This window comes from Caloenas nicobarica, chromosome 7 (genome assembly GCF_036013445.1).
Source record: "Caloenas nicobarica isolate bCalNic1 chromosome 7, bCalNic1.hap1, whole genome shotgun sequence".
NCBI classification, from domain to species: Eukaryota; Metazoa; Chordata; class Aves; order Columbiformes; family Columbidae; genus Caloenas; species Caloenas nicobarica.
Window position 1 is genome coordinate 30,460,585 of NC_088251.1, and position 22,889 is coordinate 30,483,473.

The 22,889-nt window shown below is 36.6% G+C and overlaps 1 protein-coding gene across 1 annotated transcript in view; it reads left to right on the plus strand.

Annotated features, from left to right (window-relative positions):
- GRID1 (glutamate ionotropic receptor delta type subunit 1) overlaps window positions 1-22,889 on the plus strand; it is a 516,801-nt gene that overhangs the window by 372,623 nt on the left and 121,289 nt on the right. The window contains exon 5 of the mRNA XM_065639013.1: window positions 22,035-22,088. Within this exon, the coding sequence (XP_065495085.1) occupies window positions 22,035-22,088 (54 nt within the window). The remainder of the gene's footprint in view (window positions 1-22,034; window positions 22,089-22,889) is intronic.

The following is a 22,889-nucleotide window of genomic DNA, read 5'->3' on the forward strand; positions in this document are numbered from 1 at the left end:
TAAACATGTTTTTGAATGTGCAAATTTGCCTTTTCTCAAAAGTGTAACAGTCCAACTGAATTCCCTCCCTGTAAATTGCATACTTCATGTGTCACTCAGGGTTTCAGGGACATGGATTATTTTGGTAAGCAAAACCCTTGTTTTTTCTAAGTACAAATGTCAAGAAGTATTTTAGAAAATGCTGCTTAAATAGTATGCTGCAACTGGTGTGAATCCAATAACACCCTTATGCTGGACAGGCAAATGCTAAGGGTTGTGTAGGTTGAAGTATTTCTACCTACCTCTGAGCTTGCCTCAATGCTTTTATAATTTCACAACATGTGATACTCAAAGGTACCAAAAGCTAATCTGGCCCTTTTGGTTATTGCAGGCTGTCTAACTCATTCCATGCTACTTCTTATCAGGATTGGCATAACAATAGGATAAGGGAAGTTAACCATTCAGTAATTCATCCACTGTTTCTTCTCCTAAATCCATATTAAATCTCTGTTAAAAGTTCAAACATTGTATAGTACTAAGTTGAATTACTTGAAGAGTTTGTATCGGTAATTTCTCTTTCTGGATCTTACCAGTAAGCTTGTTAAAACAAACAAACAAACAAAAAACCAAAAACTAACGAATACCAAATAAACAAATGAACAAAAAACCACCCACAAACCACCCCCACCTCCCACCCCTCAATATAGATATTCTTAAATATCTAATTATTGGTTGACCCGTCATGGATAAATTATATCCTGAGATGAACATCAGGACCCATGGTATATAACTCTCTACATAACCCCTTAATCTTTTTATGGTTTAGACCTAGTAATACTTTGGATTTTCCTGGGCTTTTTGGGATTTGTTAAAAATTAAAATTACTGGTTTGAACTATCCATCAGTTAACTCCTTTAACATTATGTTCTGTCTTTTGGTATTTATTCATAATACTAGAAATATTTTTCGTTGTGTATATTTTCTGAGCTGCTGTCATCTACTAGATGCAGATTCTTCATTTTTAGTCATAATAATTCCTGAAGAAAGATTACTTTGAACACATTGCTAAACCAACGCATCCTATCCAGCTTTAGTGGGGTTATATGTATATACTCTATTTAAGTTACAGAAGATTTAGATGAACAGCTGGAAAAGAAATGAAATAGTATTGAAAACAAGTTTTTGAAAGGATGAATTCGTAATACCAAGTAGACTGAGGAGATTTTCAGTTTATTCGAGCAAGCAAATGAATACAGGGCGGTAGGTGGGGAAGAGAGAATTATATGAATTATCCTTAGATATGAATCATTTGGTATCTTTGCTTAAGGGCCTGAAAAAGGCTCGAGTTCGCATTGTGTTTGCAAAGGGCTATAAGATCGCCTTACTGCCATATCAGTTGTCCTGTGTAATTTGCATATGTATTGAATAGACGTGTTCTGTGACAAAAGGAACAGATTGTTTTATTGATTTAGATGATATATATTCCTTAGCAGAAGTATGCAAGTAAGGAGGAATACAGAAGAAACGGTGTTTAATGCTCAGACCTGTTACATCCGCTAACACAACAATACCTTGGGTAGTAGCCCAGACCTTGCATAAGGATCTCCAAGTCTTGTAAGAAGTAAACCTGGTTTCCATGAGAAAATTCAACGAACTATTAACAATCTCTTAGGAAAAAATATTTTTGCTAAGAATGGAAAACAAATCAGATTCTAGCTTTAGTAACTGTAAAGGCAAGGTTGACCTTAGCTGGAGATAACCTAAAACTCTGGGCAAAACAGGAAAGGCTCTACTTGAAGCAGAAGTGTCGCCACAACCTCTTCTCACCACTGTAGGTTTTTTGAAGGAAAACGATTTATTCTGTTCTCCCAACCACTGTCTGGGAGGAGGGGAAAGCAAAACAGAAAGAGGAGGAGCTATAGTTTGTGACAATGCACCAGAAAACTCAGAATATCTTAATATATCCTTATATATCCTTAATATAAGGATATTCTCAGTTTGTTGCTTGAATATCACCACCATATGGACACAATGAGAGTATGTGAATACATGAATACTTGTGTGGTGACTTTTGTCCTTCTATGGCACCCAGAAATATTGAAGAATGACCGTGTTAACAGCTGCATTGGAAACCATTCTTTTTGTGAGAAATCTAAGAATGCTTGAAAATTAGTGTAAAAACATAGAATGTGTGAGGGAGAATAAAACAAATGTTACAGTTAGTTAGGAAATAATTAGACACGTTTAATTTTTCAAATAAAGGATTTTATTTCAGAAAAAAACCCATCTCAGCTGTTGTGGCTCTTGCACGCCTCTTCTTCTATACTTCCTTTCCCTCTTGTTTTGTTAGGGCAGAGGTGGGGAAGGGATGCTAAAGCAAAATTTAGGAAAGAGATGTTTTTCCTATATGAAAGGAAATAGAAGAACGTGGAGGATTTGCATTACAGTTTCAACTGTTTCTAGAATTTATAGAATTTTGTAGATAAACAATATATTTGGAGAAAAATGTGAATTGTGCTTTGCTACTTAGGATAAAACCATATTTATTTCAATTCTAATGCACACTGATACACACATTTGCAAAGACGAGTAAGCAAAATAAACGTCAGCCTCCCTGTTAACTGTTTTTCTTTGGCAGTTTGTCATGAGTATCATGACAGAAGCTTTGGAAGAGATTTGAAGGATGATGAGGTCTTGGTTTTACCTTTACAAAATATATGTGTGTCATACATTTAAATGCAAATGAGAAAATTCTACTGTGACAAAAGGAGAAAATTGTGTTGGTGATTTCTATTTCGAAGAGGTCTTTGATTTATCATATTTACTGAAGTATATTGTTTCAGCTAATACCATGCCTACTTAAAAAGGTATAAAGTCCTTTCAAATTTCTTTACAATGCTTGTGGTCAGCCTTGCATGAAAAGGCCATTTGTTCTTCCCATATTAAAGCTTGTGCTTTCATGTAGTTCTGAGAATTTCCTATTACTGTAAATTAATTTCACTTCATTAAATGGTTAGGTCACAGGCAAAGGAATAATAGCAGTCAGAGACACAGGAGATTACTAGTTTGAATAACCATAAATTGGCACTCACCCGCTTTTTCTCTAATATTAGGAAGAAGCTTCTGGCTGTCAAAGCCATTTCATTAATCAAAAAAGCCTATGAATGTGAACTTTAAAGTTAGACAAGATAAAATTATTATCTACACGAACAACATTTTAGAGTGTGGAACAATGGATTCTAGTCCCTATGGGAGACAATGACACGATGGTAAAAATGCAGTTTTCTGTGTTACTTTGCTGTTATTTCAGGTCATTTGTGATTATTCAAAGTCATCCACTCAGCAGTGGTACATTACGCATATAGGGCTCAGTTTTGAAGAGGTGACTCCAGAGCATGAACAGTTTGTTATTTAGATATTAATTTGTCCTCTTATGTAAATTATTATTTATTCTGCCAAGATATTCATTAAAGCTGTTGCGCAAGTTTTCTCCCAGAGGAAAAAATGATAAGGTCTAATGAAAATGTTTTAATGAAAACAGATAACTGGTGTTTATTTCACATCCTTTCTTCTAATCCTGGATCGACACTTATTGAAAACAACTGAAGAGAGTCTGACTAATTTCAGTGGCTTTCTGATCAAAGCACTAATCTCTGAAGAAAGCTGAAGGGAGTAATTTATCCAGGATCCACCTCCCTTTATACTGAATAGTAAGAATTGAAATAGCATAAAAGGCCCTGAAAAGCATCCTCAGTGCAGGCGTTTCAGAAAAGGCTGTAAAGCTACCCTTTGAGGAGCAAACTGGAAATGATAATGGTCAGAGAGGCTGCATACACGGTGTTGCGGCTGCAGGGATCTCCGAACAAATTAGCCAGATCCCCGGAGCTGTTTGAGTTGTGGTGGATAGTGCTCCAGCACTTTCTCTGAAACCTCACGCAGGGCATGATGCTGGCATGGAAGGACGTTCCCTCTGCTCTCTCTTAGCCATCCGCACCGTCACCTCTCTGTTTAACAAACAGGGTGAAAATTTCAATTATTGCTCTTTCCACATCAAAGGCAGCTCCTGATATTGAGTCTGTCTCCTCAGCCTGGAGGTGTGTGGGACAGAGAACTCCGGAGTCACAGGCCTGGGCGGGAGAGAGAGAGAGGGAAGGTGTATTTCTGCAGTGGGGAATCTGGGAACACTTTGGTGGTGGCAACATGTTGTCAGCTCTGTCAGAGGGTGCAGGTTGGGGAAAAGCTGACAGGACTTGCTTTGCTCTGAAAATACTGCGTAGCATTAAGCGTGCGCCTTTGATATATCCAGATGGAAGGAGTGGTGGTGCTATGTTCTGACTTTCTACTTGCACTCATGCTTGTCATTAGATTGCTCAATGAAAAAACCTTGTTGTCAAGATTGATCAGTAATTTATCATAGTTTCTTTCTTATCCATACAATACATGATTCTATATGATGTAACTAAGGGTGGCATAATTACTTAGATAAAGAATAACTGTGCAAACATTTACATATGTTAATTCTAAAGAGGGATTTGTATGAGCCAAATTAGTCATACATTTTAAATCTTATTTATTTTAAAAATATGGTACCAGAAATTTACACCCATTTTTGAGTTGCTGTCACTTTACTTAAAAAATCGAAGGAACCTCGATTTTTGCATCAGACAGATGTTTCTAACATCTTTCTTTTCAAGGCTTCTCATTTCTGTGGTGGTAGTTCAGTGATAAAACCAAGATATCTCAGTTTATTTTGGTTATTACCATAATTATTCTTCTGAGACAGGTTTTGAACCTTCCCTGGCAACAGGATGGAATAGTAAAGCTTAGGATTGTATATACTGGTTTCCCAAGCTGCACAGGCATGTAACTGAACTGTAGGGCTTGAGAAGCAATCAATATATTGAGCAATTAATCATAAGTTATTAAATTAATGACAAAGTTCAAATTTTGTAAATTAATTATGCTTGGTAGTCATAGAGAAGGATCCAGGCCATTGTGAAGCCTGGGAAAGCTGCATGATATTCTAGTTGTTTTTAAATTGCATGATAAAACTGTTTAAAATCCATCCTGGGGTTAAGGTTTTTTTTGGTTGCTCTTCATCCAGAATGGGTCGTAGTAATGGAATTTCAAATAAGAACAGTGTAAGAATGGTAGATAGCTGTTTTGGTTGATTTTTTTGTTGTGTTTGGTTGGTTTTGGTTTTAGTTTAGTTGTTTTTTTTTCAAGAAAGTATATTTTTTCTGATGAATTTATGGCACTTGGCTTGTATGACAGAGGGTATTTGGAGGGGTATGTATGCACATATGTGTAGCTTTTACACAGATAAGACTATGAATTTGTAGTTATGCTAAGTGAGAATTGAGAATTGCAATGGCTATAAATTTCTGTTTACTGAAGTCAAGAAAAAAATGTCCTCCCCATTTTACAACTAGAGGGGCAGATGGAGAAAAAATATTTTTTTTTTCTTTTGAAAGCTGGTGAAGACTTGTTTTGTGTGTTTATTTCTCACAGAACAATTTCAGATGCTGCAGGGTCGCATCCCTGAACTGAGAGGGTGAGAGTTGATGAATCCCGTAATTGTCAAGTATAGAGGCAGAGCTCTCTGAGCGAGGAGGTTCAAGTATGAGGAGAAAAAGTATTGGGGTATCCAAAACTGAGTAAAAATAGTTTGGGTCGGAAACTAAAGTCTTTTTGAATATACCTTATTAAGACTAATGTGCCTTATTTAGCCAACACCCAGACAATGAGAGAGGTGTGGCTTAAAACACAGGGATCTGTCTTTCTTTGTAAAAAGAGCAGGAAAATCAATGGTGTAGCATGTTTGCACAGCTTCTGTAGACTCTTCAGTTTGTCCAGGGAGGCAAGAGGAAAGAGGTGGTATAGAGAGAAGAGTTTTATGTTTGTAGAGTTTTATCTACAGATGGGGGCAAATGACTCCATCTGTCTCTGAGTCTGGAGGAACTGTTGTAGCTGGTGAGGGTTTCGGAATAAAGACTGGTTGGGTACTTGTAATTAATTTGGAAATAAATCTTTCTCTGGAATAGGGAACATGGAGTAGCTAAGAGAGAACAAAATAATGGCATAGGAGTGTGCTGCAGTCTTCTCACTTGACTGATGCGTTTTCTGTCTCAGCTGTGCAGCACAGATAGGTGAGTAATGTCTTGTGCTTGTTGAAAGGGGCTGGAAGAAGTCTGCTGACAGAGACAGCCAAGGCACAGCTTTTAGAGACAATTGCTGAATAGACTTAATGAAAAGAAGCAAGGAACAATGGGAGGTTAGAGAGGCGATGTTTGAGCATGGCACATGGGCTGCTGTGAGAGGCAATTTGCACAGTGCTCAGCCATGTGATATTTCGTCTGACACAGCTGCATGAAGTGATGAAATGTGCTCTCAAAGGCAAGGCAAGAGTAAATCTAGCAGGGGAAATGGCTTGTTGTCACTTGCCCCAGAAATTTTGCCCTGGGTGGGCAAGGTGTCTTTCTCCCAGAAGCCAATAAATGACGACAGAAAAATGTACGTGCTCAAACTTTTTCAAAAGGACCGCCCTCCTCTGTTTTCTTATTCCTAAAGCCATAGAAGGGAATGAATATATGACATTTATGCAGAAAGGCAACAAAGTGTGTGGCTTAATGTTTTGTATTGTTTTCCTGGTAGGTGTATAATTTGACCAATAAATCCTACTTAGATATAGCCAAACTTAAAGATCAGAACATACACAAATAATTTTTGTTTATTAGCATAGCTACTAATACAGTCCTGCTCTTCTAGACAATGCAGGTCCCTGGAAAAGTTGCAACAGTGTTTTGCCTACTTGTATCAGTCCCAAATTTACGACATTTTATGCATGTACATATGTGTGTGTATCTATCTGTCTAAACACACACATATGTAGTTAATTATTCTTGTATGTCAAACTTGAGAAAACTTGCTCATTCTTTTCCAGGAAGAATCCTGGAGTTGTTTTTTTCTGAGACCCCATCCAGTGCGATAATAACACAACTCTGTTCGAAATACTCTTTATGCTTGGAGCTGAATATTTTGAATGTTACTGCTGGCCTTTACCTGTGAGATTATAGCCTCCAGTTTCTTTTCTTCCAGTTTCCTTTTCCTGTTTGTTTTATGTGTCTTTCTCCAGACATCGGTGTGCATATTCATATTTGTAGGAGTATATCTACAAACCTATGTGTGCACATACAAGCACACGTGTATATCTACCCAGAAGAGAAGGGCAGGGTGATTCTGGATTGTGGCCAGAAAATTTTGGCTGTGAGCTTCAGATTCACGAAGGAAAAATACTTCTGCTGCCTTCTGGCATTCAATTGAAAACAATCAAGCCACAGGCTTGGTAGTAACTGCAGGCGTGACAGAGTAGAATATAATTTGTAAACGCAAATTTGCAGTGATATTCTCGTCAATTAAAGTTTTGTTTTCAGTTTGAATGCTGTAATGGAGAAATCCATAAAAGGCACAGAATTATGTTTATAGCCAAGAGTACACATCTTTAAAGTGCTCTTCAAGCAGAGAGATCAAATGGGACAATGGTAAGAATGCATTTCGGGTGAGGCCCTCTGGGACTCTGACAGTATCTCCAAGCGTGTCCTGTCTTTTCTCTCTGCGATGAACCATTTTGATGCTACTGAAGTCAAGAAAGGATATAGATTTTTAAAACAAGGATTACTGTTGAAGGCCTCGAACAAGGATGAGTGACTTGAGCTCTTTGTTCTGTCATGTGTTATGTATAATAATTATCATGCACTTGATCTCTCTGCTTTAATTTTCAGCTGCAAAAAGTCTAACACTACATTATTATTAACTGTTTTCTTCTCTGTTCTGTTGAAAACTCTTTATATCATCTTGGGGCTCACCAGTTTGGGACTGGTACCAGCCTGATTTGAACACCATGCATAGTAGAAGTTGTGTGGGCTTTTCCCCTCCCCAGAACTCTGTCATACCTATTTTCGTCACTAAAATAGAGCCAAAGATTTCTTTGCTTATGTTTGATGTGTATTTGTTTGTAAGTATCTGGCAATTGAGTCACTTTACCAAGTCATATGGACTAAGTAGCTAAATCTTTCAGTGTTGGAGGATTTGAAGCACTGTTGGGAGACAGAAGACTTCTAAGGAAGAAACAAATGGAGTTAATATTCATCCCATACTACATTATTAATTCTTGAATCATATGGTTTCCATGAAATACCATCATTTTTCTTCATCCAAGTCCTTCAGAGCTGAAGTAATCAGTGTTCTTTTCTCAGCCCTAAATTTGGAAAACAGCAACTCAGCTACATAAATAGACTTTGAAAAATTAATTCCTTTTCTTTGACAGTCAAGCTTTAATAAATAATAAAGATTATGGTAGACAATCCTTATCACAGTGGTAAAGAATTATTGCTTTTGTACTTGTTGCTTTAAAAAAATTAGAACACCTTGATCTTTTAAAAACAATTTGGGTTTGGAAAAACAAATTGCATTGAAGCTGACAAGATGCTTGCCAAGTTCCAGGAGGTGCAATTTGGAATGTCTGAGATATTAAGCCTTGAATGCCTGAGCTCCTAATAGAAACAAGGACTCAATATTAACTCTTTCAGCTCTGCTCTAGTCTATAATGTATAAAACACATATTTCTGTGTCTTCTCCTAAAACCCAGGAGGCTGCTGCTGGGTTTCCGTACTGTTTCAGGGGTACAAGATGAGAAATTAACTCCTGGCTTACTTGCTCGTGTCACCTGAGAACAGACACCACATAAATATATATATTCCATAATCACTTTCATAAACTGATCATGCACTTTCTTGAAATTGAACTGTGTGTATTTTGGACTGCCACTACTGTTGTGATGTGAATTCAGAGTCTCACCATAATACTTAGAAACCTCTGTATTCTCAGCCAGAATATATCTGCTATCCTGCTTGTATCCATATGTCTTTGTGCTAGCATGGCCATGTGAGTTTAGCAGTTGGGATGCTTCGATTTTATCCTCCTGAGGTACTTAAAATAGGACTTGAAATACAGCAAGCATATTGTCTTATGGCTCTGCTACTAAACTCTGCAAACTTAAGCTACTCTCAACCTGCTAGTGACTACAGGAGTCTCTCTTGTTTGCTCTATTGACAACATTTCAGCTGACACACCTTAGGGTCTAATTGTTCATGGGTGCACAAATGGGTGGATCACAGACAATAAACCTCTAGTAGACCCCTGGAGTTTTTCAAACTGATAGACTCTCAAATAATAGCAATAATTTTGTTGTTATTCTCTGAATGCATTACCTAATTTTTCATAGTAGTGAATTTTGCCATAATTATGTTATCTGGTTTTAGAAGTCATCACCTTTTTAAATGCTCTCTAAATATCTCTGTATTTATCATACATACTAGTTTTCTGTCATAGTTAATTCCTTTAATAGTATTTGTTAGGATCATTACTAATAGTATTAAACAACCATGTAAAGCTCTCAGGTTCCAAAAGAGTACCTGCTGAGAAAATAAGATAACTGAAAAGCTCAAAGCCTAAGGGTGGCAGAGGAAATTTCATTCTCTATTATGAAGCTAGGAACCTTATCTGTACTTAGCTTTGTTTAACTCATGATTGTGGTATTTAACAAGATCAATTTTTTTTTTCCTCTTTGAGATTTTAAAATTTATTAAATGTACACCATGTCTGTATAACTTCTTATAATAGGCAAGTGCTATTTTTCTATATTCAATTTTGACTGTAGGGCCCTTATCCCAGGAAGTCTTTCTTACCTTTACTGTACTTCCCCCACAGTACACAATTTCAGTCTGTTGTACCATGATATCTCTGTTTATTTCTTTGTTGTCTGTTATTTTGCTATAAATATTGTTCAATTTCTGACTATACTGGCATCATATTTATATTATTCTTCTTGCTTTTTTTACATCTTGCACTGCTCTCTCTGTTTGGATGTAGCTGATAGTATATCCTCACTAACATATCTTTATAGTCTCACAAACCAAAAGTAGTTTTAGAGACTGTAAGCCCTGTGTGGTCTTTAATATTTGAACTTCTAGTAGTTTCAGACTTAGCCTCTCAAGGCCAACGCTGAAAGTCTCATCTGAAAGAATCACCTAAGAAAGGTTCATTTTAATTAGAACACTTTTCAGTGGTTACATTTATTGTTTCTTTTTACCACAAGACTTTTTTTCTGTCTATTCATCTTCCTTAGCTGCATCCTACTTTAATTTGCACTGTGCATCTATCTCACCTATGTATAAATATTACTTTATCCAGCAGTAGCCTTACAATGACACCTGACCTAAGAGAAGAAAGATTTTTTTTTTTAATTATTATTCTTCCTTATTTCTTTTCTGCCTCAAGGCTGTATTTCTTGTTCTAGCTTGCTGACCTCTTTCTTCTGTGCTCTCTGATGACAGGCAAGTCAATTTGTCCCTCTTGTAAAGCAACAGGTCCTTGGACTTCGTGAATCTCCAGTCTTAATTTTATTTCCACCATCTGGTTTGTGGTTATTTCCTACTCCTTTTTTTTTTTTTTTTTTAAATCTTCTGTATGTTGTCTTCATCATCCATAGGTCTCAGCCCTACTTCTTCCTCTGTGCTTGTGAGGTCCATCTGTTCTCTTTTTTCTTGTTTGCTCTGTGCAGAATTTCTCTTTCTGTGTGCAGCTATCTTGCCCTGTTACCAGCTCTTTCTCTTGCACTATTTGATCACTCCTCTGTTTTGTCTTTGTGGTCACATGTTCCAACACTGTTCACAGGTATTTACAACTCACATCATGTCAAATTAGTGTTTTCTCTTCTTTCCTGTGTGTTCTCTTCAAAAAAAATTTCTAAATTTCTCCCATGACTCCAGAGGTATCTCTTGTCCTCAGTTCTTCCATGATTTTAACCACTTAAGGATGTGTCTTTGATCAGTTTTTTCAGCTATTAACCATTTGTCATCACATTGTTTCAGCCTCCTATAAAACAGATGTAACCCTCATATAAAACTAGGGTCTATTCTGGCGTCATCTTTCTTTCCTCCTCTCTTTTTCATTACATTTAACTCCCACAAACTTCCCATTTTGATACCTTCTGCTTATTGACTTTCCAAGACACTCTCTTTTAAATATTTTCAGTTTTTGTTTGTTTGTTTGTTTTGGGGTGGTTTTTTTGCGGGGGTTGCAGTTACTCATCAGCCATGGCTAAAGATAACTGCAATATGCTCTCCTGTATGTGACCTTTATCTTACTTAAATATCAGTGTGCCCAGATGGATTCTGCAAACTGGAAACTCTGACCACACTTCAGATTTTATGAACAAAGTTATCATCAAGATTTGGTTCCTGTTTTCATCTGCCATAGATTTTCCCTCAAGGAGGACAAATTTCATGCCACATTTCCTGCTCCTTCTTGTGATGTTTCACAACATGTTACTTTCACTTTATCTTCAGAAAAATAAGTTAACATTTGGTAGATGCTTTCATATGTTAGTCTGAAATCTGAATCCCCTTTCATGGGATATACATTGAAGCAATTTTTGTTTCCTAGTTATAGTTTGTCATGAACACAATTGTTAAATTAACATCTGTGTGCTTATCCTATAAACTATGTGTTCATTACATAACATTCAGGGACTGTTGTGCTTTTTTTTCCCACCTCAGCTGTTCATAAGAGCCTTAAAACATAGACTCATGGTCCTCTATAAAAATAATTCTGCATAAATGATATACCATACAGGGTACTTTATTTTTTTGTCAGGGATGTGTAGGCTACTTTAACTAAATGTAATGGAAGTTTCCCTTGTGAATTTTTTCATACCTGCATGAATAGGATAATGAAAATCAGTGCTAAGGGTAGCATATCACAATAAAACATGCACAGATTTTAAAATTAAAAACCTATTAGTTTCACTTTTTATTTCTTTTGGTTTTGTATGGAAGCTCAGGTACGTGGAAATTCTAACACAAATCTGTGTTTTGTGTAAATTCTACCTTAGAAACAATGGGAAGAAAATTACAGTAGTTAAATTGCTAAAAATGATTCAGTTTCAAGAACAGAATCAGGGTATAATATGTAATGAATGCTGGTTTCCCTAATGTCAGAAGATATGTTGTTTCTCCAGACAACGTAGGAAGGTTTGTTTTGAAAACCCCATTTGTTTGCAACTTTGCAAACACTATGTGAGCTTGTGTATAGTTAGATGAAGTGGAAATTCTTTCAAAGGATGAAATACGTATTTTTAAATTAGTAACTGTTTCATACACTTCTGAATAACTGCATGCAAGCATTTAGGATAAGTCTGTTTTCCAGTCAAATCTGCTCATGTCCCATTACTGTAATATATATTTTAATATCATTCTTGCTGCCAAAGATTTGCCAGCTGATAAAGACCGTCAGTGATGAGATAACCACAGGGGCTCCAGTGCATCTCTGCGAGCTTTGAGAAAGAGTGGGTGCAAAACATGATTGGTTTTGACCCACGTGGTGAATGTTTGAACACCTACTTGGAAGAAAATCCGTGAACAAAAAGTACAGTTATCTTTGCCTGCTTCTCATTGTGGTGGCTTTTTTTTGATGTATTTGTACACTGTGCTAGGTGCTTGTTGCCTCCGCTTAGTTTTGTTTGGCCTGTAAGGGTTTGCATAAAGCCATTTAGGGCTGTGGCCATGCAGAGTTAGCCCTTCCATTACCACCATTACTGCTCTCCAAGGGAGGCTAGAGCAGCCTGAGTTATCTCTTGGCAAGTACACCGAAGCCAGGTAGCCTCGTGCAGTATAAAGAAAAGCAAATACTCTTTCCTCAGGGAGAGTCTTGTGGTTTGAGATGGTTAAGGTGATCTTTAAGGTGTTCTTTAGTGCTCACACAGCCTGGGGCACTGTTTGTGCATGTAAAATACAGCATAAATGACAAGAGGGTCCTCAGACCTGTAGGGATTTTGCTTTATTTATGTATTTATTTTGCAATTTAAAATAAGACTGCTGCAGGTAGAAAAGGACTGGTTTGAAAGTGATTATGTTTGAGGCTGAGGCAAGACTAGTGTCATCTTTCCTTTAAAATCAGACAGGATTTTCAAGGAATTTAAGAGAAGAGATTTCATGTATGTGAATAGATGAAAAGATGGATAACGGACAGGGTAACCTTTGATGCGGATATACCTTTACAAGCTCCTACAGTTTAAAACCCCATAACCTATGTAAAATAACAACCTTGCAGTGTGATTGGCAACTTTGTCCCATAGGCAATGAATCAGTATTAAAACCACAAGTTCATGAAAATGAAAGTGGTCTCTTCACCCTATAGCTGGTTCTTTCAGTTTAGAGTTTGTGATACATGATTCTGGGAGCTTCAGATATCATACTGTCAAGACAAAGCAGATTTCTTTTATAAGAGGAAATTAGGAATATATAAGTTGTTTTCACTATTTGGTGTTGTGTGCATGTTAGAAAGCTAAGAACTTTGCATCTTTCTTTAATGACACACTTACCATACTTACAAAAAGATCAAACTTTAGAAAACTCTGTGCAAACTCTGTAAAGTTGTATTGGACTTCCAGTGCAAGCTGAAGTTGGAGCTTAAGTGATGGTTCCTGAGTAGAACTAAGAAAGCACAGTGCATGAGACTGGTGGTATATACTGAAATGTCTCATACCTTGACCATGGAGTGGCTGCTTGTTATGAGAATAGAGAGCAATCATCCGTGCTGAATATAGGTTTATTTACCCAGAGTCTGTACCTGAAAAGGCATTTGTAACCTTCATAGCTATGTCTAGTCAACCCCATGTAGGCATTCCAAACAAATAGAAAAACTGCTAAATCATTTCAGTGGTGATTTCTTCTCTTAAGGAAGGCGGGAGGAAAACCTAAGCAAACCAACCAAAAAAACCCAAAATTCAAAGGCTGGCCAGTTCTATTGAATTTTAGTTTGTTTTCTGGAGTTTGGCTCTTCCAGGAGTGCAGCTCTTAACAAAGCATTACAAAATTTTCTCTAAAAAGCTGAGACTTTTTTATAGAATAGAGATGTACAGACCTGTTGTCTTCAAAAAGAAATTCAATGTCTAATTGAGCAAAATTTAGTTGTTATTTTCAAATATTTCATTGGGTCTTCAAAGGCAACTCAATGTGTGGCTTTGGTAAAATTTTAAGTACAAGATTTCTGCAAGGTTATGTTCTTTAGTTAACATTAGATTCATGTCTTTACAGAAATGTTACTTTCTGACAGCTGTGCAATTATCCAGTGTCACCACCGTGCCACATAGTTAAATGGTCAACAGTTACCATATTTATAAATAGTATGTGACATTTGAGCTTTGAAAAGTAAATTCTTCCTGAACGCTTTTGGAAGAGTTCCATATACAGTACTTCACTTTTATGCATCATTCTGTGGAATACGCATTAAAACGAATGGCAACAGAGCTTGAATATAATAAGCATTACCTATAAAACAGGAGTAAGATTAAACAGAAATCTCAAGGCATTGCATTGAAATGAGTAAGGCTAAAACAATAGGCAATGTCACATGTATTACAGTAGTTACTCAAGAACATTACAGCTCTGTAGCCAGAAGAAGTTGCAGTATATAGTTCATTTTGTCTCACTCTTCCTTATAAATTTCTTCATCTCCAATGTTTCTCTTGATTAACATTAAACTTTTATCTAGGTTTCCTTCAGTGTAGTTTTTTCTGATCACCTATGACTTAAGTAACAGGCAACTACTGCAGTACAAACTTTAAAATATATTATTACTATATTTCTTTTGGGGTTATTAGCACATCATATTGCACCAAATGTCATGTACACCTTCTGATTAGCACTTGTCAACTGTAGAGGTGTGTGCTAAAAGCTGGTGAAGATTTGGGTCATATTTACTCCTGTTTGCATGATATGGCATCTTACCAAGTGAAAATGGAAATCAGTTGTGGATAGTATTAGAGAATTTGCTCTGGGATGTTTCTTCTTTTTTTTTTTCCCTCTTTTTCTTTTTTCCTTTTTTTTTTTTTTTTTTTTAAATTTTATTTATTTGTTTTGTCTTGATTAGGTTGAGTTATTTAGCTTGTGGAGGAACTGAGACCGAGGTCAAGAAAGGACCATCTTGTATCATTTGGACAGAGACCATAAATATTACAGGGTCTGTTGGGAACAAGAAGACTGGATAGCTATCCCAGACTAATAATCAGACATCTGACTAGGAGAGTATGGAGATCTATAATATATGGCCGATTTGGCCTATGTTTTGTGGGAAATTGAAGCTGAATAAGCCAGGTTTATAGGCTTATACTACTTGAGGCAATCTCATGATAGCCTTTCAATAATTACTCTTCCTTCATCAGTACCAATGAGGGAAGAATAGATTTTCTTAGCAATACAGTTCTGCAGAAGAGTAATGAGGAAATATCAGGCTTTGTGTGAGTGAGGTTTTTTAGTAATATGTTTATGGAGTGTCGACTAAGAACGGAGTAATACACACAGTGAATTATCAAGAAATGTGGATGTTACAGGCATGTTATGCTTGTGGTTCATTAACCACTTATACAAAGCTCATATGTACTGAGATTCAGAATTGACAGCTTCTGTTGTAAGTGTAGGGAAATCATCTGTGTCATTGTCATGAGGCAGTGATCACTGAAAGCCAGGGACTTAGTGACTCTGCTAAGTGTTTTTTAAAAAGTGTATATGTACACATTGCTAGGTAGAAAAAAGGAAGAATATAGAATTTCTGGCAAACCCTTTTTTCTTAAAAGTACAAATTCTTCATCGAGAATGATGTTCAGTAAGAAAGGGTCACGTTCAGTGGATTTTCTGATCTGGAAAAGTATGTCATACAACCTCTTTAAATTCCCATTTTACCATTTAGAGAAAGAATTTCATAGTTCACTTTGAAATGACATTTAGAAATTTCAATTAACCTGTAATAGATGAGAAAGATACACTCACAGTCCTGATTCAGTTTACTGCAACTGCATTTTTTGTCTTCAAGATTCTTAGTCCAAAATGTCTTCGTTTTGTGACTCTTCATGTAGAGTTGGATTGTTGTACTGTGGCCTGGAAAATTTCATTTTAATCCCTGTACTAATGGTGCCATTAGCAATTAAGCTTTAGAAACAATATCAGTTTGGAGTATTCCTTAGTACACTATAAGTATTATAAGAAGTTTTTAAAAAATTATTTTTATATATATTTTATTGTGGCTAGTAATGCTTATTTTCTCTATTTATTTTTAATTTATTAAACATTATAAGATTTATGCTCCTCTGTAGATACTTAGCCAAGAGATATTTATTTAAAATGCAAAATAAAGAAAGGTTATAATGAAATGCAAGACACTCAGTAACTGCTACAGAGGAATTGTTTTTCTGTGAAGTTCTATTACCTATGCAAGCCACTTCTGTACATAAACTGCACTATTTTAATTGAAGAAGTTTCTAAATATAACTTGGGTGTCTAGGGGACATAGACTGAACCCATCTGCTCTACCATAATTGACTTTTTCATATCTCCCGTATTAATTTATTTGTATCTAAGACATACATAAATCTTCTCAGATAAACAGGTGCACTTTGAATCTATCCAATTAACTACTGTCAGATGTACTGCATTGGAAACTTGGTCTGTATCTCCTCGTTGGGATCTAATCTGGTTCCCTCATTCCTAAGATGTCTTTCTGGACACTTAAATCGAGAACAAAGCCACTTTTAAAAACATAAGTTCATCTCCTGCGTTGAAAGTCAGCAGCTGGAGCTAGGTTTCACCCAGGCTTACAAAATTCTATAGAAGGTAGTGACTTTTCTTTTTTCTTTTTTTTTTCCATTGCTATTTTACAATTATAGATTTCAAAATGGTTCTGAAGAATTTTTCTTCTTTTTTATGGTGGGAAGAAAAACACAGTAGTACAATAATTTCTTCAAGGATGTGAAGGGAAATAAAAAAAGCTGCTTTTGGAAGCAGGTCACTGGCTACAACCTTGCTTGGGACAATAAGAGCTGGAAACAGTTTTGTTTTGGAACCTGTCCAGTGGTAAATGTCAAGTGAGCAGGTAATCAAATGTGAGGGCTGAGACTGATCCCTTATGAAAGATTTGCAAAAAGCTGACATTTAGACCTGATTACTTCCCCAACCACTTCTTTACTTATACCTTCCTTATGAATTATAATAGTTAAATAATTATGAAAAAAAGAAAGAGAAAAAAGAGGTTTATCTGTCATTGTCGTGCTGGTTGCTTTAGAAATATGAAGGGAAGGATGACAAATGAACTCAGAAGAACCAGAGATTTTGGATATTTGCCCATGATTAATTTGTATCTATTTTTCTTTCACTCATTTCGTAGTAGTAAAGCTGACCTTGAGTATTTCCTAACCTCATCTGCCATCATCCTGGTCTCTAAAAAGAACTGGGGTGTCCTGCAGGCACCTGCAGTCGCCCACTGGCTAGCTCGCTCTGCGGCTGGTTTTCTGCTGTAAGCATCCGAGGGGCTGGCAGGCTGGCAGGGCTCCGCAGTGGGGCTGCGAGCTGGAAGGCAGCTGTGTAGGAGGAGTTTGTAATGGAGCCTGGTTCCCGGAGCTGTGGATCTATCTGCCGGTGCCTCCACAGAGCCCTCACTGTGTTGCAGGTGTAGCTGTTCTTTCCTTTTTTTTTTTTTTTTTTTTTATATACTATGATGCTCTTTATCCTCACCATTAAGGAAAACGATGTGCAAGTTAATACCCTTTACTACTTTGATATCCATTCTAGCAAAACACTCTGGTGGTTCTTTTATATCGTGGTTTTCAGGGTATCAGCTCTTGTTTCTGAAAATGTAGACACAACAGGACCATCTGTGTTCGCCATCTGCAAGGCATTTCCTTATGGGATCCCAGAGTTGGTTACGGGGCTTCCAGACATTCCTCCTGCCTGTCCCCTTGGGTACACAGTAAGCGTACAACAGGTTTTTAGCTATAATGTAGATGTATGTAAGCCCAAACTCTTCAGCACATCCTGCTGGTGCTGAACCAGAGTCTACCTGTGCCTGTTTGAACATCCACCAGCATCTCCCTAAGTTGCGTGGCCATTCATCCATGCATTCCTTTCTCCACATCCTGCTTTAGACTGTTAATGCCAAGGGACTGACCCTGGCAGCAGTGTTGTGGAAAAGAGTGTTCCCTATTACTATCCATCCATTAAAGATTTGGAAATATTTTTGTTTTCCAGTTTTTTGGGAAGGTCAGGAAAGGATTCTTTCTGCACTCTCTTTTTTTTTTTCTCCTGTTTTTTTTTCTTTCCCTGCAGAATTACTTTATTTCTGAACATAACAGTATTTATTGCTTACATTCCTAACTTCTTTTAATCCTGCAGCTGCCATTAGATAAAATAATGAACCAAGTTACTTATTCATAAAGGCAACCTAAATACTTGTACTTCGCTGTATTCCCATAAAATAATGTTGTCATGCATTATTGGCAGTAAATTATTTTGAGTTATACATTTAAAAGTAAACAAAGCCCTATGCATGAAAATATCTTTGATCATTTTTCATGAAGCATCTTATTCTTTTCTTTTATCATGGTTGGTATGAAGTTTGAAATCTTAATACTCGTATTTTGATTTTCAGTGTCTCCCTATTTCATTTTTATTGATAATGCTTTCTACTGAGAAATTATAAACAGTTTTCTACATTCACTGTTTCTCTTCCCTACTTCCTAGTCTGGCATGATTCTGATAATATCATTTATATGTTGTCATTAGTAGTGGACCACTGAGTGATTTGTAATTCCCTAGTTTGGGTTCTGCATTTTAACATTTGCCTGTTGAAATGTAATGGAGGAGGAAGAAGGACAGTCTCAAAAATCCCTCTTTTGTAGGAGGTATTTTTTAGTCTAAGAGAAAATAAAGGAAAGATGAATGTTCTTCAGTTTCCAGTGCATTGTTGATCTCAAAAGCAGATTTTCGATTTGATAGAAATATTGTGAGGCATTACTTCCAAGTGTCAACTAGACCCTATGTACATATAAAGTATGTAAAGAACTAGGATATTTTGCACCTATATTAATAATTTTTTCACGAAAAAACCCATAACATATTTCAGCACATGAATCCTGCCCCGAAGATGGCAGAGTTTTTCCTCAGCCACAGTGATCACATAAATTCCTAGCCTACTTTCTTTAATATAGGGTGCATTTATGAAATAGGCTGTAATAAATCCTTCAGGATATTTCATAAATGATTTTTTTTCTTTTTGAATGGATGGAGGCACAAGCTTTAACAAATGGCAAGATCTTGAACAGCTTCAATAATTAAAAACTAATTACAATGGGTGACTATAATCTTCCAAGTGCTGATACTTTTTCCTCTTTAAAGAAGAAAAAAATTCATAAGATACAAATACGTAATTTCTTTCTTATTCTGAAAATTCTGAATAAATTTTCTTATGATATCATATCAATGTCACAAGACCTTGTTCTTCACACTGCTTAACTTCCATGAGCCTCCAGTGATACACCTACAATACACCAGTGCTATCAGAAGGTTGAAACCTTTCAGATGTGTCTTTCAATGGTTCATTTTAGGATTCTTTAGGACAGTAAGTCTGTAAATATGGTGCAAAATCTGAAGCTCAAAATGCAAGAAATTTCTGCTGCTTCTCAGCATGTCTGAGTTTAGAATAATGCTTCATGCTGTGTGTTACAGCTCTAAACAGCAGACGTTAATAGATATTTAAGCTTGCCTACTCACAGTTATGTTTCTAAATACATTTCTGGCTCTTAGAGTGCAGAGCCGTTGACTTCTGTAGGAGGTGCTGAATGGTCTAGCACTCTGATGACTAAAGATAAACTCTTAGCAACCTAAATTTAGGCATCTTATTTTAAAAACTTTGGCCCAGATATGTGAACCCACAAGAATGAGTTACAATAATTCATGTCAAATTCTCTGGCTCTTGCAGCTCCCTAGACTTAACATTTATTCATACAAATTGCTCACTGTGGTGGATAAATCACAAAATGTAGCCAATGCAATAACTCTGCACCTGAGCATTATTTAGTTCTGCTTTGCTAATGTTGGCAGCACTTTGCTTTTCCTCTATATGTTACAGCACCTGGCTATTTTGGCTTTGCCTGAATATGTCAGGGGGGTGAATAAGTTGAAAATCTACAAGTTTTTGCCCTCCCTTTCATTACTGCTAGCTTTCCTAATAGCTGCAGTTCCTCAATTAACTGGTCAGTTTAATGTTCCTGCCAGCTTAAAGGAAACGCAAGGAAGACAGTTATCAAGGGAGACAATTTTTCACTGCATGCTTAGGAGAGGATTATCTTGTCAGAAGTGTTGTTTCCAGTGGTTCTCATCTGCTTTGACACCAGGGGCAGTTAATTTCCCATAATGCTGCTGCTGCTGCTGATGAGAAATACTGCACCTTGTCTGTGTTGATTTTTCTCTTTTGACTGCTTTGTGGTTTCTCTTTTGGGATTTTTGTCTCTTTAAAGGAGTATTTCACCTTGTGGACATGAGAAATAGATTGAGGTGTGTGTGGTGCCCACAGTTTTCTTTTAGGTCTGTGGAGGCTGCACAAATGAGTAAAATTTTAAAGCAAATAATTGATACTTTTTTTTTTTTTTTTTTACATTATAAACCAAGAGTCATGTTAAAAATGTTGCTGTTGGCTGCTTAGCCAGTCTTTGATTTGTTTTTTTGGCTAGGATCAGGTAACAGTACTCCCTTTGCCTATATTAAGGATGGATATCTTGTCATTTCACTGCAGCCTTATAAGTCGTGGGCGTTTATTCTAAGCGAGTCATCTATAGTCAGTGTCATGAGAGAAGATGATTCATCCCATCTGACGCTAAATATCTGAGAGGCTTATTATGCAAATGTGTTCCGGAGGGGAAGGTGGTTGATGATGTTCCTGCTCAGCCCAATGCCTCAGTCTACAGAGCCTCTCTGTACAGGTGCAATTGTTTTTGAGGCCAGACACAATGAACAGGGTGCAGAAATTTTCCAGGTTAAAAAGAAGTAACTGGAAGCATTATGTTAATTTGTATTTGTTTTTTTAACCAGGTTCATTTTAGTGATTCATAGGGCCATTTATAACACAGAGATAAGAATATCTGTTCAATGAATGAGGTCATATTGGCACAGAAGTGGCTGAAGGCAGAGACATTGAAAACTTTGTGTAATGAGCTGCTTCCTGAAATACATGTGTGCACTGGGACTGTCCTGTTTTATTAGGTGAGGTGAATCCACAATAGTTGTTTAACCATGTGTTGAGCAAGACATTAGCAATATCATTATCACGGTAGTGTACACCTCTTGATGCTTGATATTGCTTTATTAGACTATAAAGAATCTCGAAGTGAGCTTATCTATGTCAAACAAAGGGGGCAGTTAGAAACCTCTATGTATGTTGCCCAATCCTTCCACTGAAGTCCTCAGTACTAGAAGCGCTGTTTGTGCTAGCAGTCTTCCCTAATTTTAGCATCTTAGTGAACATTGAGGATTATATGTGTACAGGAGCTGTCCAGTGAGATAGGCTGTTTCTTATAATATGTAGTGATTAGCCAAGTCCACACCAGGAAGCCAAAAAAGTGTTCATGCGAATCATAACTTTCTCTTGGGTCTTATATAAATATAAAGGATGACTCATATGAACTTCAGAGTGGTGTTTTTCATTAAATAGGTTAGCTAACACTTAAACTATCAGAGGTGTAATGAGGCAGAGACATTATATTTTGGGAGGCATATTGACAGGAAACCCAGACTACTTGGATGCATTAGATATATCATACAAAATTAAATGCCATGAACGGCATGTTCTGTGTGCAGTTGTTCATCATAGGGTACCTTATCATGTTGATGTACCGTCCTGCACCAATATGCTTTTGTGGTACATCTACAGAAAATCTTCAGGGTACAGGGTACTTTAAATACTGAAGTCAGAAAAAAGTGACTACCACCAATAAGATACCATTCCATGAAGCAGCAGTGAAAGAGATGAAAAGAACTATACTAAAACAATGCCAATAGCAATGAAAGCAATCAAAATGAGCTTTATAGTACCTTTTTATGTAAGTTCTGTCTGGAATATGTTTCACATGTTATATTTATTTTTATTATTGTATTTCTTTTTATTTTTTGTAGGCTGTGGAAACCAACCTTGCATCAAAGGATAGTCACTGGGTCTATGTAAATGAGGTAAGAAAGTCAAAAGAGGCAACAGAGCTTTGTACATTCACTCATCACCACCTTTTTTGTATATGTTTTGACACACCAAACTGAACATACACTTAGCATATTTGTGTTTTGAATGGTACAAGATACAAACTCTGTGGTGTCATTGCTTGCCTGTCTCAGTTGAATTGGCATAGGTTGAATACCAAAGGTCAAAATAAAGCTTCCAGTATACCTTGCAGCAGCTGGGAGACTTTATTTTTACCTTCATGCTGACCCCATTTCATTGGCTATTTAGGAAACGGAGAATATCTCAAAAGAAACCTCAAATATGTGCATCTGTACCTGCCAGAATCTCACCCTTCTCTGCTGTGAAAGCCCACGCTCAGATACTAGGAAAGAAAGGAGTGCTGAGACCAGTTGCAGACTTAGCTTGTGCAAATATGCATTTACATGACATACAGGTTTTCTCTGGTGCAGAATTGTGTTACTGTTTTGGCCAAGTTCCAGAACAGCAGAGATTTAAATGTGATATTTCCTCTCTGCAGGAAATGGTATCCTGTCCTGGTACTATGGTTATTTATTTTACCTTAGTACCATGGTGCCCTGATAGGAATCAGTGGAGACTCATATTTAAAAAGCAATAGAAAGCCTGAAAAATTGTACCACATGTAATAATTTATAAATTACTGATTGTTCAGGATAAATGGCACTATTGAATATATTTCTGGTTTTAATAATGATTCCTTAAAAGATAGTAAAATATCTAAGTTAAAAAGAACCTTGCTTACTGTTTTACTTTTATATTATAAATGTATAGCCTCT